The following is a 15,909-nucleotide window of genomic DNA, read 5'->3' as shown; positions in this document are numbered from 1 at the left end:
ACCCTATATATATATATATATATATATATTATTAAAAATACTCATTGCTCATCATTCAAACAAAAAACACATCATAACAATATATATATATATATATATATATATATATATATATATATAAAATCATGAGCGACTACATCCCATCGTTCTAATCTACTACTCTGCCAACGGAACTTATTGTCACTCTCACTCTGTTCCAGTTTCGGCCTTGTAGAGCCTGATTTTTACTTCGGGTCACGTGAAAGGCAATTTGATGATTATTTTGTACGACATATTTACTCGAAACCCCAAGTTGATCCGGCATTAGGTATATATAGCTGACTATCGTATTTTTACTAATTCCTCCAGTTCCTTCCTGTATTTCTGCACCACCAGGGCCTTTAGGGATACCTAACTATTGAAACATACATATAAAATTATCCTGGTCCATCACCAGGTCTTGCCTAGACACTACTGAGTGGGTGGCAAACAGGTGTGTGGAAGAAAATATAATTCTTTAAGTGATGAAGGGCCACAATAATGCATCACCTCCATCAAAAATAGCGATAGATTTTGATAAATTTTACATCAGAAATAAAAAGCAAAATATGATACATTGGTATTTATATTTTTACAATACATATCAAAAATATGGTCCCACACTGAATCTCATAAAAAAAATTAAAATTTTAAATTACATTAGTTTTTTTATTATTAATTTATTTTAATTTTGGATCGTTTTCATCGTTCTCATTTTTTACGTTTTCGTTTTTAGGATTTTTACTATTGGATTTGGGCTCCAATATTGTCTTAGTTTCTTTTAAACTTGTATTACTGCCTTTTTCGGAAAAACTTCGTTCTGTAATATATAATAAATGATTACACCTTTTCAATGATTCTTTGATTTAGAAATTTTGGGCGTGAATACTTTTTTTACACATAGACAGTTACGGTATAAAAGAGTAGAACGTGAATTTGACCATAAACATTATAATCCTATATAAATATGTAATACGAGAAATATAATTAAAATAAATTTGGTTTTAGATACAGAAACTGCATTTCTGGATGGAGAAACTTCTGCATGGTACATCTCAATAAAGTCAGTCACCACTATGTTGACAATACAGATTCGAACGATTAGTTAATATTAGCAGAGTTGTTTCCCGATACAGACAGTCTCCTACTAGTTAAACCAAAAAACTCTATTATAAATATGTCCCTATTTTGCACACGGACTAACTAGTGGATATGGTACACCGTATGTGAACAAACAAAATAAACAAATAACGCTCATTAATGTGTCCATAGATATCAAAAACAGTCTACACTGAGAAAATCACCAAATATATAGATCTTGAGATATAAATATACAGATATTGTCTGTATATATAGAAATTTCTGTTGTTTTTAAATCTATCTGTACGTCAGTTTTTTATGTTAAAATTGTTTTTTACAAAATACTTCTCGAGGAAGCCATTTAATAAATGGAGAAATAATAAAGTTTTAGAAAAAAAACAAAGATTTTTATTATAGAACAGATACCGGATATTTCCTACTTAATTATAATTTTTTTAAGAGGGCAAACACCGGACCAACTAAAAAAACAGTATTGATTTTCTTTGGACTTGGGACAACTCCTCTCATATTTTGTATACTTTTTATGTGCCTTTTATATATGTGATTTTTCTTTGATTGATATTAGATATATATAGCACTTACATTCTCAATGTCGCTATTTTGTTTAAGATGTTCTGTGTAGCTGTTATTAGACACATTTCTAAAAATATTCTTTTGTAGTGATTTTTTCCCTTGCCAATATTTTTACTTCATCATAGTTTGGAGTGTGATCCATCATGACTGAATGTTCACTTAATAAGCAGGCTTGTACTTTGTTCAGATTAATGTCACTCTTGTGTGATATTAATCTTCCCGACATGTTCCTGGATGTTTCTCCAATATAAACTTTTGTAGCGTGATTAAATAAAACGAGCGGTTCGAATTTATATACATATATTTATTTATAACTTTACGTGTCGTTCTGGTCTTATTGACACCAATCAATTTACAAACGTTTTGGAAAAGAGTTGACTCGAAATTTCGCCCTTGGTCGGAGTGGATCTCCAAGGGAACACCAAATCGGCTAAAGAATTCTTTAACAAGTACCTCTGCAACGGTAGCAGCTTCTTGATTTGGTATCGCATAAGCCTCAGTCCATTTCGTAAAATAATCCATGGCTACCAGGATATATTTATTTCCATCATTTGTCTCTGGAAGTGGACCTGCAATGTCGATTGCTACTCTTTCCATAGGACTACCAACATTGTACTGTCTCATGGGTGCCCTCTTTTTACCAGCTGGACCATTACTGGTTGCACACAGTTCACATTTCCGGCACCATCTTACATCATCTTTACAGTTCACCCAATAGAACCGTTCTCGAACCTTTTGCAGAGTCTTCGTGATACCAAAGTGTCCACCTGATGCACCGTCATGCAACTGACGCAATACTTCTGACACTTTACTTTTAGGTACAATTAACTGAAGCTTAGTTTCTGTACCATCATCGTTCTCAAAGGTTCTATACATAAGATCATCTTTCAGCACTAGGCAATTCCATTGGCTCCAGTAACACTTGACTTCTGGACTACATGCACTAATGTCTTGCCAAGAAGGTCTTTCACTTCGACGCCTCCAATCCAATACTCTTTTTATACATGGATCATCTGCTTGAGCGTCTTGTAGCTGTTGAGGCTGCCATTGCTCATTAATGACGGCGGTTCGTCTCACGGGGCAAAGTCGTTCTTCTAATTCAAGACAATGATTAATGGCCGTCTTGACTGAGCATTAGCATTTGAATGACTTTTTCCAGCCCTGTGTTCGATTTGTTCTAGCTTTCTGACTGTTGTATTATTTTCTTGCAATTTACGACGAATGTGACCTACGTCGTTACCATTCCAACATCTGGGTTCACGTCTCTTCGGCATCATGTCACGAACTACTTTCCGTACGATTTCCTCCAGACGTTTTTCGTTTTGTTCGTCGCTCTCTTCAGAGGTTCGTACTCGATAGCTCCGTGAAGCTTGACTAGCTGTTTCATGTTCTAAGGCAATAGCGAGCGCTTCATCTAAAACTTTCGGTCTTGCTAGTCGTAAAGCTTTCTGTAGTTCAATGTCTCTTAACCCATTGACGAAGGCATCTACAGCAATTTCTTCCAAAATGTTGTCTGGTGCCTCTGGATAGGCCAACAGCGCTATACGAGCAATATTTGCTTCAAATTCTTGCAAACTCTCACTTGCTCGTTGGATTCTACTTCTTATTTGTACTTTGTAGACTGGTTGTAGATGGGCATCTCCGTAACGTTTATCTAGTCGAGTGAACAAGGTCTGGTAACATTTTTCTTGACCCTTAGGAATTGATCTTAGGATATCCGCAGCATCACCTCGTAAAGCAGCAGTCAAGGAAACAGCTTTTTCTTGTTCTGTCCAATGATTGGCTGTCGCAATAGCTTCAAATTGTCTAAGGTATATGGACCAAGAAGACTTTCCATCAAATGGTGGCAATTTGAATCTCATATTATGTGTCGTTTCGTCTCTAGGTGATTCTTCTTTCACTACCGGATCTAAGGCTATTGTATTAACTGGTGGTAGTACTTTTGTATTAGTTATCACGGTCTCTAATTGTTTGATCTTCTCTTCTACGTCTTCTATCTTGTCGTTTACATTTTTCTGTATCTTATCGAATGTTCTTGAGACTTCTTCAAATTTCCCATTGTTTTGATTACATACTTCTTTAATTATTTGAGAAGTCTCATCGAATCTTCTAGACACATTTTCAAATTTCTCGTCATTTTGTCTAGCTATTTCTTTAATAATTTGAGACGTTTCGTTGAATCTTTCATCATTCTTTCGAGAAGATTCTTCTATCATTTGAGACGTTTCATCGAATCTTTTGGAAACAGTCTCGAATTTATCATCAGTTTTTTTAGAAGTTGTTTCTATCATTCGAGACGTTTCATCGAATCTTTTGGAAACATTCTCGAATTTTCCATCAATTATTTTAGTTAAAACGGCTTCGCCTGCTGACTGGAACTGGAATGTCTCTGGGTCTTCTCCATTCTTGTTGAGAACAGTCTTCAGTCGTTCTTGGAGTATCTTCTTGGACCCACTGCAGTCTTCATCGCGTTCTTCTAGCTGCTCACGCAACTGTTTTGCTGAAAGTTCTACTAGCAGCATCTTTGGTCAGGTACACACGTACTTTTTAAATGTTCTTTTATACAAAGATCACAACCGAACTACGCGGATGTTCCCGACGAATAATACTTTTTGTTGTAAAAAGTCTTTTTCAAAAGTCACTGTTGAATTTATAGTTTCTTTTACTCACACCGTAACACCAACTGTAGCGTGATTAAATAAAACGAGCGGTTCGAATTTATATACATATATTTATTTATAACTTTACAGTTCGGTAGTATCTTAACAACTAACTCTACTTCTAACATTGTTACCTATATATACTACAGTTACTAGGTTCGAGAATATTCTGGCGTTGTCCCACCTCTAATTCGCCTTCGTGACCGGTTATTCTCTCTCGCACTCGATACGCCGCGAAATTTCGAGAGTATTAGAGATGCAATGCAACCGTTACCTGGGCCATGCCAAAAGTATGTTCGTAACACTTTGTTACAATTATTATAGAGTAGAGTGTACAAACATTGGATCTTTCTTTAATGTTTAAGGGTGTTTTTAGTTTAGTGTGTAACGTAGTTACCATTTTTATATTTCTAGTTCCAATTTTGATATTAGATACCTCTCTAAACGGTTCTAAAAGTCTTTTCATGTATATCTTTAAAAAAGGAACATGAAACGGCACCCTACTACTGTCCTCGACGCATCAAGGAATTTGGATATCGGTTAAAATACTTGGGAATTCCAAGGTTGGCCAAATCCAAATTTCTAATTGATTCGATGCAGGGAAATTCCACTTTCGCTAAGTAAAACAAAGGATTTGTTTTACATAAAAGCAGGTAGATTTTCTCTCATCGGTCAGTCGAGCTTGCCTCTTCTACTGTAGACCTAGTCGGTGCTATTACTGTTCCAACTAAGTTATTGTTTTATTTCTGATTTTCTGTATACCTTTTTATTTTAGCATTATTGTATATTCAGACCTTTTCAGGTTAGAATAATACATTGATCTATATTTGTTCATGTACTGATTGTTTGATATTTTATTTGATTATTTTGATTGTTTATTTTTCTTGTATTTTGTATCTAAGTTGTTCTTCCGTAAGTTAAGAACACTTAGAAATATTTATCTTGCTTTTTCTATTTTATATTTTGATTTGTACTTTGTCTAAGTAGTTCTTTCCGGTAAGTCAAAGAACTCTTAGAAATATTTCTCTGAATATTTGACTTGTTATTTTAATTGTGCGTTTAAGCCGTTCTTTTCCGGTAAGTCAAAAGAACACTTAGAAATATTTTCATAATCGTTGTTGAATTATTATTTCCGATATTTTATCTAAGATATTTTCTTCCTTAAGTTAAGAAAATACTTAATACATTTGTCTCTTTCATTTTCTATTTTATGCTAAGTTGTTTCTTCCGTAAGTCAAGAAACACTTAGCAATATTTTTACATCTTTTCTGTATTTGATTTTTCGTATTTGTAAGTCGCTTCTTCCGTAAGTCAAGAAACACTTATAAGTATTTGTATTCTTATTTTTCCATATTTGATTCTCTTGTTTGTTTTCACTCTAAGTTGTTTCTTCCGTAAGTCAAGAAACACTTAGAAATATTTCCATACCTTGTTTCATATTTACATATTTCATTTATCTGTATTTCTGTCCTAAGTTGTTTCTCCCGTAAGACAAGAAACACTTAGGAATATTTCTGCACTTTTCTATTCTTTTATCTTGTGTATTTTACTTTTCATTCTAAGTTGTTTCTTCCGTAAGTCAAGAAACACTTAGAAACATTTTCTTTGCATTGTACTTTTATACCATTTTATTTTTCTTGTTTACTAAGTTATTCCTTCCGTAAGTCAAGGAATACTTAGACTATTTTACCTGTTCTGTTTTCTATTTTTGATCTGTTATTTTGTAACTGCTCCTTGGAACTGTTACCTATAACAGATACTTGTCACGGTAACCGTTATTTTATACCAGTAGAAGTATTAAACCATTTTATCAGTGACAAGTAAAGATGGTCAATACCCGGTCTAATTCCGAGGACAGGAAGAAGTCCGCAGAGCCGGCGATGGGTCCTACAGGCCCAAATGCCCCCTCTCGGCAACATGGCGCCCAACCCACTAAAACCGAATCCACGACCCCAGGACCGTCTTCAAGCCAGCCTTCCACAGCTGACTTCATCTCTGCCCTAATGCAAGCGATGACGGCCCTATCCACTACTCAAGGCACTACACCCCAGATGCCTCAACCTGAGCCACCGAAGCCTAGGATTACATATGTGAAGCCCCCTCAATTCTCAGGCCGGGACACTGAAAACCCTCTCAACTTTTTGACAAAAGCTGAAAATTTCTTAACCAAATACGATGTAGACGAGGACAACTGGATAGACTATCTCATCGACAACTCACTCCACAGCGACGCGAAGAAATGGGCCCAGAAGTTTTCACACACGGACCTGCCGTACGACACATTCCGAGACCGTCTCCTAAGGAAATACAACGACCCTGCCGTGATTTCAGCCTTGACGTCAAAACTTCATGGAGAGCATCAACGGAAGGATGAACCCACGGAGGACTTTATCAACGGTAAAGCAGCCTTATTCAGACGTCTCGCACCTTACACCCCTGAGGAGCAGAGGTGTATCACCATCGTAAATTTACTGAGACCCGACATCGCGGTCTGCCTGAGAGCGAACATCCCCAGGACCGAGGAAGACCTTCTGACAATCGCCCAGGGCATGGAATCTGACATCCGCCGGACCGGCAAACCCCAGCAGCAGCAGCAGCAACAGCAGCCGTACCGTCCCCCACGTCAGGATAACGCTCCACGACACCCTGAGGCGATAGACGAATGGAGGAACCCCTGTGGACAGTACAGGATGCCATCAATGAACCAACCACCACCTCCAACCCCACAGAACCAGGGAAACGCCAATCGGGGCGCCAACTGAACCCTGTTGTGACGATGGTGCCCCAACTGAATCCTATTCAGGTACAACCCTCGACAGCAGGCCTCCCCCAACTCTATGGAAGGATCAACGGGCAGCAAGTGAAGATTTTGATCGACACCGGTGCCTCCGGGAACTTCGTTCACCAGAGGTTGATCCAGAGACGGGACCTGCACCGAGGACCAGGACTTGTTCAGCTGGCATGCACGGGCAGCACATCCCGCACCCTAGGGACTGCTGCAGTCAATATGAACATTGACACTCTGGACACGACTGTAAACTGCATAGTTATGGAGGATTTGAACCACGACGTTGTGTTAGGGATGCCTTGGTTGGAGCAGGAAGAAGCCAATGTAGACATACCCCGAAAATGTCTACACGCTGGTACTGCCTGCCGAACCACCATCTACTGGGCGACCCCAGCAGAAAGGCAAGCCAAACCACAACAGCTGGAATTCCATCAAATCCCATCCCAACAAGCAGAGCAGTCAACCCAAGAGGACAATGAAGTATTAGACAACCGTCCACGTCAGCCGACCACTGAAGAAACCGAAACAGCGGACATCAGTACAGGCACACCTGAAGAAGAAGAAGCCTACGGCGTTCCATTACTAGAGACGATGGAGGACGTCGACGAGGAGGAAGAACCTAGCCTGACAGCAGATGACATGCCAGACGCCGAATGCCTTCTATTAATAGAGACAATGGAGCACGGCGACGAGGAGGAGGACACCGACCCCATCCTCGACGGTCCGGTCGACATACCACTCCGAGAGGAAATCCGGAGAAGTCACCGGACACACAAGAGAAAGAAACGACTTCGGAGACGCGAGCAGCAAATCTCCGAAGAAGTACCCAGGAGCGAGATTGAAGAGAATCTCCTCCAAGAGTTCACGATGATCGACGATGCTGACCATAGGACCCTGACCCCTCCGAACGGACGGGATGAGGGAACCACAGCGCAGCCGACCGCCAAAGATGAACAAGGATAAGGTCCCATTACGACACGTGGAGATATCAAGGTGAATTGAGTAGCCTTATATCTTCACGACGTCGTAGGACCTCCTCAGGGTGAATAAAGTAGCCCTGACGGAAGCAGACGAGCCACCCGGAACACCTGGACCACCTGGGCCTACTGGACCGTATACAATTAAGTTCAAATATCTTAAGTACAATATCTTAGTTTTTTTTATCTTAAGTCTTTTACATTATATTCTTTTAGGGTAAAAATTTTATTATTGTATTTTTTTTTTTATTCTTAAATTGTATTTTTCTATTGTTTTAATAAATTTTCTTAGCACCGTTAGGTCTTTCAGAGGAGGGGGGATGTCCTCGACGCATCAAGGAATTTGGATATCGGTTAAAATACTTGGGAATTCCAAGGTTGGCCAAATCCAAATTTCTAATTGATTCGATGCAGGGAAATTCCACTTTCGCTAAGTAAAACAAAGGATTTGTTTTACATAAAAGCAGGTAGATTTTCTCTCATCGGTCAGTCGAGCTTGCCTCTTCTACTGTAGACCTAGTCGGTGCTATTACTGTTCCAACTAAGTTATTGTTTTATTTCTGATTTTCTGTATACCTTTTTATTTTAGCATTATTGTATATTCAGACCTTTTCAGGTTAGAATAATACATTGATCTATATTTGTTCATGTACTGATTGTTTGATATTTTATTTGATTATTTTGATTGTTTATTTTTCTTGTATTTTGTATCTAAGTTGTTCTTCCGTAAGTTAAGAACACTTAGAAATATTTATCTTGCTTTTTCTATTTTATATTTTGATTTGTACTTTGTCTAAGTAGTTCTTTCGGTAAGTCAAAGAACTCTTAGAAATATTTCTCTGAATATTTGACTTGTTATTTTAATTGTGCGTTTAAGCCGTTCTTTTCCGGTAAGTCAAAAGAACACTTAGAAATATTTTCATAATCGTTGTTGAATTATTATTTCCGATATTTTATCTAAGATATTTTCTTCCTTAAGTTAAGAAAATACTTAATACATTTGTCTCTTTCATTTTCTATTTTATGCTAAGTTGTTTCTTCCGTAAGTCAAGAAACACTTAGCAATATTTTTACATCTTTTCTGTATTTGATTTTTCGTATTTGTAAGTCGCTTCTTCCGTAAGTCAAGAAACACTTATAAGTATTTGTATTCTTATTTTTCCATATTTGATTCTCTTGTTTGTTTTCACTCTAAGTTGTTTCTTCCGTAAGTCAAGAAACACTTAGAAATATTTCCATACCTTGTTTCATATTTACATATTTCATTTATCTGTATTTCTGTCCTAAGTTGTTTCTCCCGTAAGACAAGAAACACTTAGGAATATTTCTGCACTTTTCTATTCTTTTATCTTGTGTATTTTACTTTTCATTCTAAGTTGTTTCTTCCGTAAGTCAAGAAACACTTAGAAACATTTTCTTTGCATTGTACTTTTATACCATTTTATTTTTCTTGTTTACTAAGTTATTCCTTCCGTAAGTCAAGGAATACTTAGACTATTTTACCTGTTCTGTTTTCTATTTTTGATCTGTTATTTTGTAACTGCTCCTTGGAACTGTTACCTATAACAGATACTTGTCACGGTAACCGTTATTTTATACCAGTAGAAGTATTAAACCATTTTATCAGTGACAAGTAAAGATGGTCAATACCCGGTCTAATTCCGAGGACAGGAAGAAGTCCGCAGAGCCGGCGATGGGTCCTACAGGCCCAAATGCCCCCTCTCGGCAACACTACTACAGCTTTCAATTAAGTCATCTATATAGCAACACAGTGGCATAAAATTGGTGATATTTCGTTTCCCATGGATGTACCTTGTACTTGTTTTAAATACACCTCGTTGAAGACCAGTATATTTGAGTCAAATATGAAGGATAATATTGTTACAAATGAATTAAAATATATTGAACTGTATTGTGAGATGTGTGTCCACTGTTTTTCTATAGTATTCACGCTGAAACTAAATGAATCTTTTATATAGTAATCATAATTTGTGTTGTATGCATTTAATATTTCTGTTAGGAATTGGAATAATTTACTGTTTGGAAAATCAATAAATGCAACAATAATTGGTCTGATTGCTAAGATCGGTTTATGTATTTCGGTAGAGAGTAGAATCTTAGTGCTATTGAGTTGTAAATTCAAAGCTTTTTTGAGGGAATATGATTATATTATAATATATATATATATATATATATATATATATATATATATATATATATATATATATATATATGTTTTGTATAAAACTTAATGAGGTCGCTGGTTAAATGATATTGCTGGTTTGCTTGCTTGTGTTCTTGACGAGAGGTTGGTGTAGAGTGGCCGATCATACGAAACAAAATATGTATGTACGCGAATCCATTGGGGTGGTTCTTCTGTTCTTAGGACCTCCGTGAATACCGTAAATTAAGCTTAAAGTGGCATTTTAAACTTTCTACACAAAGAATGGGTACGTTTCCTTAAGGACTCTGAAGTGTTTGGGTTGATAAATGTTTCCCAAAAACATGTTTTCAGACAAGTGAATTCTCAGAACTTGACAATAATTAATCAGGCAATTTGAGTTCGAGAATTTAAAGGATGAACTAAAGCCATATTATACTTAGCTAATATACTATGATTGAATAAAAGATTTAAAACTAAATAAGGTCATATTCTGAATATTAAAAATAAAATATTTAAATGAGTCTTGACACTTTTCCAAACAATATATATATATATATATATATATATATATATATATATATATATATATATATATATATATATATATATATATATATATATATATATATATATATATATATATATATATATAAGTAGTTAGGTATATATATTATGATATAATCATATTCTCTAGAAATATGAATTATATTGTAAAGTATACAAGGTGAAATTGTAAAAGATTACTTATACCGGAGCTTTTTAGATTCTCAGATCGCAACCCTTTGGGTTTTTTTCCTGGAGGAATTAAATTAAATTAAATATTGCATTTGTATTTTTTTACCCACTTGTGGCATTAATAGGTGAAAATATGTTACAAAACCTATTGTTTTTTGGCGGTAAAAATTTTAAAAATAATTTAACAAATTTAAATAATTAACATCTCAAACCTACGTTCACTTGTTAGAGAAGAAGCGTTGTCTTTGCATTTTTGTCTACTTGTTGGCTCCTGTAAAATAGGTTCCGTATCGTTAACCATATTTTTAATTATTTCGTTTTGAATCATTTGCATATCTTGTAAATATTTTAAAATCGTAGCTTTTACATTTTCATCATTAATTTGGTTAATATCAAGCGTGTTGCTTCTTGTTGTCTTCATTGAAGATGCTTGGTAAGGGAATTCTGGAACTAGATAAAATATATTATTGATTAATATTTGTTGTTGTAAAATAAAGAAATGTAAAGAATACAATAAAAGTAAAAAAGCATTTAATTAGTTTTATTAAACTCTGTACTAGGGTGCTCTAAAACGTTTTAGTCCACCCAGGTAATTGTCTACTATTTTAAAATGTAAATAAAGGGGGTCATTTCACTCCATAGAGATATACTTATAACAACTGTCGAATAATCTTCAACTGCTGCTGAGTATCGTTTTTTGTCGAAACCTAGCTTCAGCAAATGACTAAAACTTTCTCTTACTGTGCTTACACTCACTCTCTGGATATTCTTCAATTCTTGTTAAAAAAAACCTATTATGTTTAGATTATCTCTTACAGCATCTACATTCTTCACCTCTGTGCTGAATATTTTTTAAAAAACATGCAGCTCTTTATTTTCTTCTATTTTTACTTCACCAAATATTTTTTTAGTAGCAGACTTTTAATTTATTCTATTCCGTCTTTTTATCCCCTAATATCCACTGCTTTAAATCAATGTAATTTATCTTTAAAATAGTTTATCTTTTTCTTAGCATTGGTTGATTTTTGATGTATTTGCTTTCAATACATTTTGCAAAGTATTAATCGTTCTTCTTTCATTCGCAAAAATTTTCTCTGGAATTTTGGATATAAAAAACCTGTTTACTGATTATTGTACTAATTTAATAATAAGTAGTAATTTACAGTGATTGTGTATTTTCTAACTTTTATAAGATAAGTGTGCTATAATCGTACAATAGCAAATATGTCTAGCAGAGATTAAGCAGATGAACTGACGAATATATGTAAAAACCTTAGTCCACCCAGAAAACAGTCCAAAGAAAGTGGTTTTTACGTTTATATTAAAGAGATAATAAATTTTTATAAAGTACAAATCCAGGAGAACGCATCAATTACTTTATAGAAGAAGCTGCTAGGAGCATCGCAAATAAAATAGGAACAATAAAACAGGAACATGAAATCGCGACAAAAAAAATGTTTAAAAAATTTAAAAATAATAGAACGCTATCTATACCGAAACATATGAAACTTAGGAAGACCAATTTATATTAAATTTGCAATTTCGCTCAACGAGAGGTGGCAAATATAGATTTCTACACAATATTATGTAAGGGAAAATAGCAGGAAAACGCAGTCCAGGACAAAGAAAGACTTCATGGTTAAGGAACGTGCATGATTGGTATGAGTTGTGATACGAACATGCTATTTAGTGTATCAGTAAATGAAATTAAGATCGCTCTGATGGTAACCAACGTTCTGAAACGACATGATACATAAAGAAGAAGAATTTTTGCGATTAAAATGATTAATTAGTTCAGAATACTTTAAATTCAATAATATTTTTTTAGTTTTCACAGAATATAAAAAAATATATATAAAAACTATCTACGTCCATAAAAAAAATAACGTAATTACAGTATGTCAAAGACAAATCAGAATTTATAATAGGAGTTCTACAAAATCCAAATAAAACCTTAGGAACACAGCCCAAGAATATCCTAACCGTCATAATATGAGACTTAAAAGATGCATGTTCAAAATTCGTAACGAACAGCGTGAAGAGTATGTAGGATTGTTTGATCTCGGGAAGCGTCGATAGGGTTGATCAATTTGACGAATTCATAACCAGAGAAAAGTTTGTAGTTACAAATACCTTTTTTAAATTAACTCCCAGAAGAATAAATACATAGAAATTGACATAATATAGCCAAACACTTCCTCTTCCTTCTCTATTTTACGCGAATCTCGTTTTTAAAATTCATCCATCTGCATTAACGCCCAGATTGTCGCTTCACCTTTTTTGGGATCGGCCTACTTCTCCCTCTCATTGGCGATTTATCTGTAGCTATTATCACCATTCTTTCTTTCATTCTACTAATTATTCATTTATTCCTTTTCCTGTTTAATACTCAACCATTAATATCGTTTACCCCCATATATTTTACGTTTTCACTGTGTTCTTTGTTTAGAAGAGTCCTTTCAGCTATGCACAAAGTACCTTTATTTCTGTTGTTTCAACAATCTTTTGGTTTTTGTTGTTTTTGGTCTAGTTTGTTTGGTGTATGTCATTATATGCCAAATAGCAGCTTTGTAGCTGCTATTATATAATAAACATATTATATATGTAATAAACATATTATATATTTAGTCTCAATGCCAATTTTTTTATTATAACATATTGTATTGATTGGACAGCCATCTATTTTTGTTGTTCGTTCTCGGTACGTATTTGCACTTTTAGTTGTTCGTTTACTTCTCTGTCGCCTTAGCCTAATAGTTCTAAGCCAGAGTATATAAACTTTATCTCTTGCTGAATAATTGATCGATTTACCAAAACTTTACACCTTACAGGGGTCTTTGATGTTGTCATACAGTTTGTTTTAGCGGCTGATATCCTAAAACATAGGGGTTAGTCATAAAAGGGTGAAAATTAAGAGTTGCATTGTTTAACGCAACATAGAAAGTGTATCCAAAAAATAAAAAACAAATGTTTGGACTGAACTATGCTTACGATTTAAATAGGGGTATGAAAAATAGAGTACGACCGATTCTCAGACCGACGAAATAAACATATAACATTTAATAAACATCAGATGAGCCGTTTTGGAGGAGTATGGCAACTAACTATGTGACAGTAATATGGCTACTGAAAATAGGGGTTAACGATAGAAGGGTTAAAATTGAGAATTGTTTGAATTGTTTAACGCCACATCATAAAAAAAATAAGAAAATTTGTCCAAAAAATAAAAAAAATGGGATGACCCTAACAACTTAGAGATATGAAAAATAGATTACAACCTATTCTTAGGCCTACAGAATACATAATATGTAAAATTTCATAAAAATCGGTCCAGCTGTATCAGAAGAGTATGGCGACTAACACTGTGACAGAAGAATATATATGTATATATAAAAAAAAATATATATATATATATATATATATATATATATACATATATATATATATATATATATATATATATATATATATATATATATATATATATATGTATATATAAAAATATATATATATATATATATATATATATATATATATATATATATAAGGGCCTGCGTAGCGCAAGCGGTAGGATGCTTGACTCGCAAGCCGGTGGTCCGGGGTTCGAATCCCACCGCCGGCAAGAACATCTAGACATTTTAAAAATGTCTATAGGCCCCAGGTCGACTCAGCCTGAATAAAAATGAGTACCTTGGGTAAAACCAGGGGTAATAATAGACGGTTGAAGCGTAGCACTGGCCATGTTACCTTCCTTGTATACCGTAGGCCCTAGATATAGCAGACTACCCTGCTATACTCCCAAAGCCGCGACAGCGGTATAAAACGGGAGACTATTACTATTATATATATATATATATATATATATATATATATATATATATATATATATATATATATATATAAATATATATATATATATATATAAATATATATATATATATATATATATATATATATGTATATATATATATATATACATATATATATATATATATATATTGTTGTGATCTGTTTTATGATGTTTTATTATTAATTAACACTTTATTTAATTTAATTTTAATTTAATTTAATTTTAATTTTAATTTTAATTTAATTAATCCAATCATTTAATTAATTGATTCACTAATTTATGCAGAGTCATACAATTCAATTACTATTAAAAATTCTCAGGGTGCCTTTTTAATTTTACTTTAATCAGTTTACTTTATATATCTCTTCTAGTGGGTTCAGTATCTCCTAGTTGCTCATAATCGGGATAGAACAGATAAAATCCTAACTTATTTACACAGAAAAGTACGCTAGCAAACTCTAGTTCAGTCACACTGTATTTTCTTTCGTGTGTTTTTGTCACCCGGGAAATAAAACAAATCGGCACTTCTTGATTGTTTTGTATTTGCGACAAAACTCCCGCAAATTTTTGTATGGATGCATCAGTTCGTAGTATGAAAGGCAAATTGTACATGGGATGATATATTTTCGTTCCTTTCGAGAATTCCTCTTTTAAAATTTGAAAAGCTTTCTCTTGTTCTTCTTTCCAACTCCATTTAACACCCTTCTATAACAATTTGATCAGAGGAATTTCCTTCTGGCTTAAATCAGGAATTAGTTTTTTAAAATAGTTGATCGTCCCGAGAAAACCTCTCAATGTTTTTAAATTCGTTGGTCTTGGGTATTCATCTATGAGTTTTACCCGGTCCTCGGCTAAACTAACTGTTTGTGTGTCCAATTTAAATCCCAAATATATCACTTCTTTTTGAAAAAATTGACATTTTTCAATATTTAGTTTTAATCCGGCCTTGTCCAATTCTCCCAAAATAATATTTATGTGTTCCAAATGACTTGATGTATCTGGTGAAAAAATGAGTAAGTCGTCGATGTAGTGCACTATGAAAT

The 15,909-nt window shown here is 34.3% G+C and overlaps 1 protein-coding gene across 7 annotated transcripts in view; it reads right to left on the bottom strand.

The window, feature by feature from the left end:
- Positions 1 to 586: 586 nt before the first annotated feature.
- Positions 587 to 15,909, bottom strand: part of LOC140436937 (uncharacterized) — a 257,943-nt gene continuing 242,620 nt past the window's right edge. For 6 of the 7 annotated variants that reach the window (XM_072526098.1, XM_072526099.1, XM_072526101.1 and 3 more), the window contains 2 exons: positions 11,233 to 11,466; positions 587 to 838 (listed from right to left, as the gene is read on the bottom strand). In XM_072526098.1, the coding sequence (XP_072382199.1) occupies positions 699 to 838; positions 11,233 to 11,466 (374 nt within the window). In that variant the 3' untranslated portion in view covers positions 587 to 698. The remainder of the gene's footprint in view (positions 839 to 11,232; positions 11,467 to 15,909) is intronic. The other variant, XM_072526100.1, reaches the window with a different exon arrangement.

Source organism: Diabrotica undecimpunctata, chromosome 3, assembly GCF_040954645.1.
Source record: "Diabrotica undecimpunctata isolate CICGRU chromosome 3, icDiaUnde3, whole genome shotgun sequence".
Lineage (NCBI taxonomy): Eukaryota > Metazoa > Arthropoda > Insecta > Coleoptera > Chrysomelidae > Diabrotica > Diabrotica undecimpunctata.
This window is presented reverse-complemented; position numbering and strand designations above follow the sequence as displayed.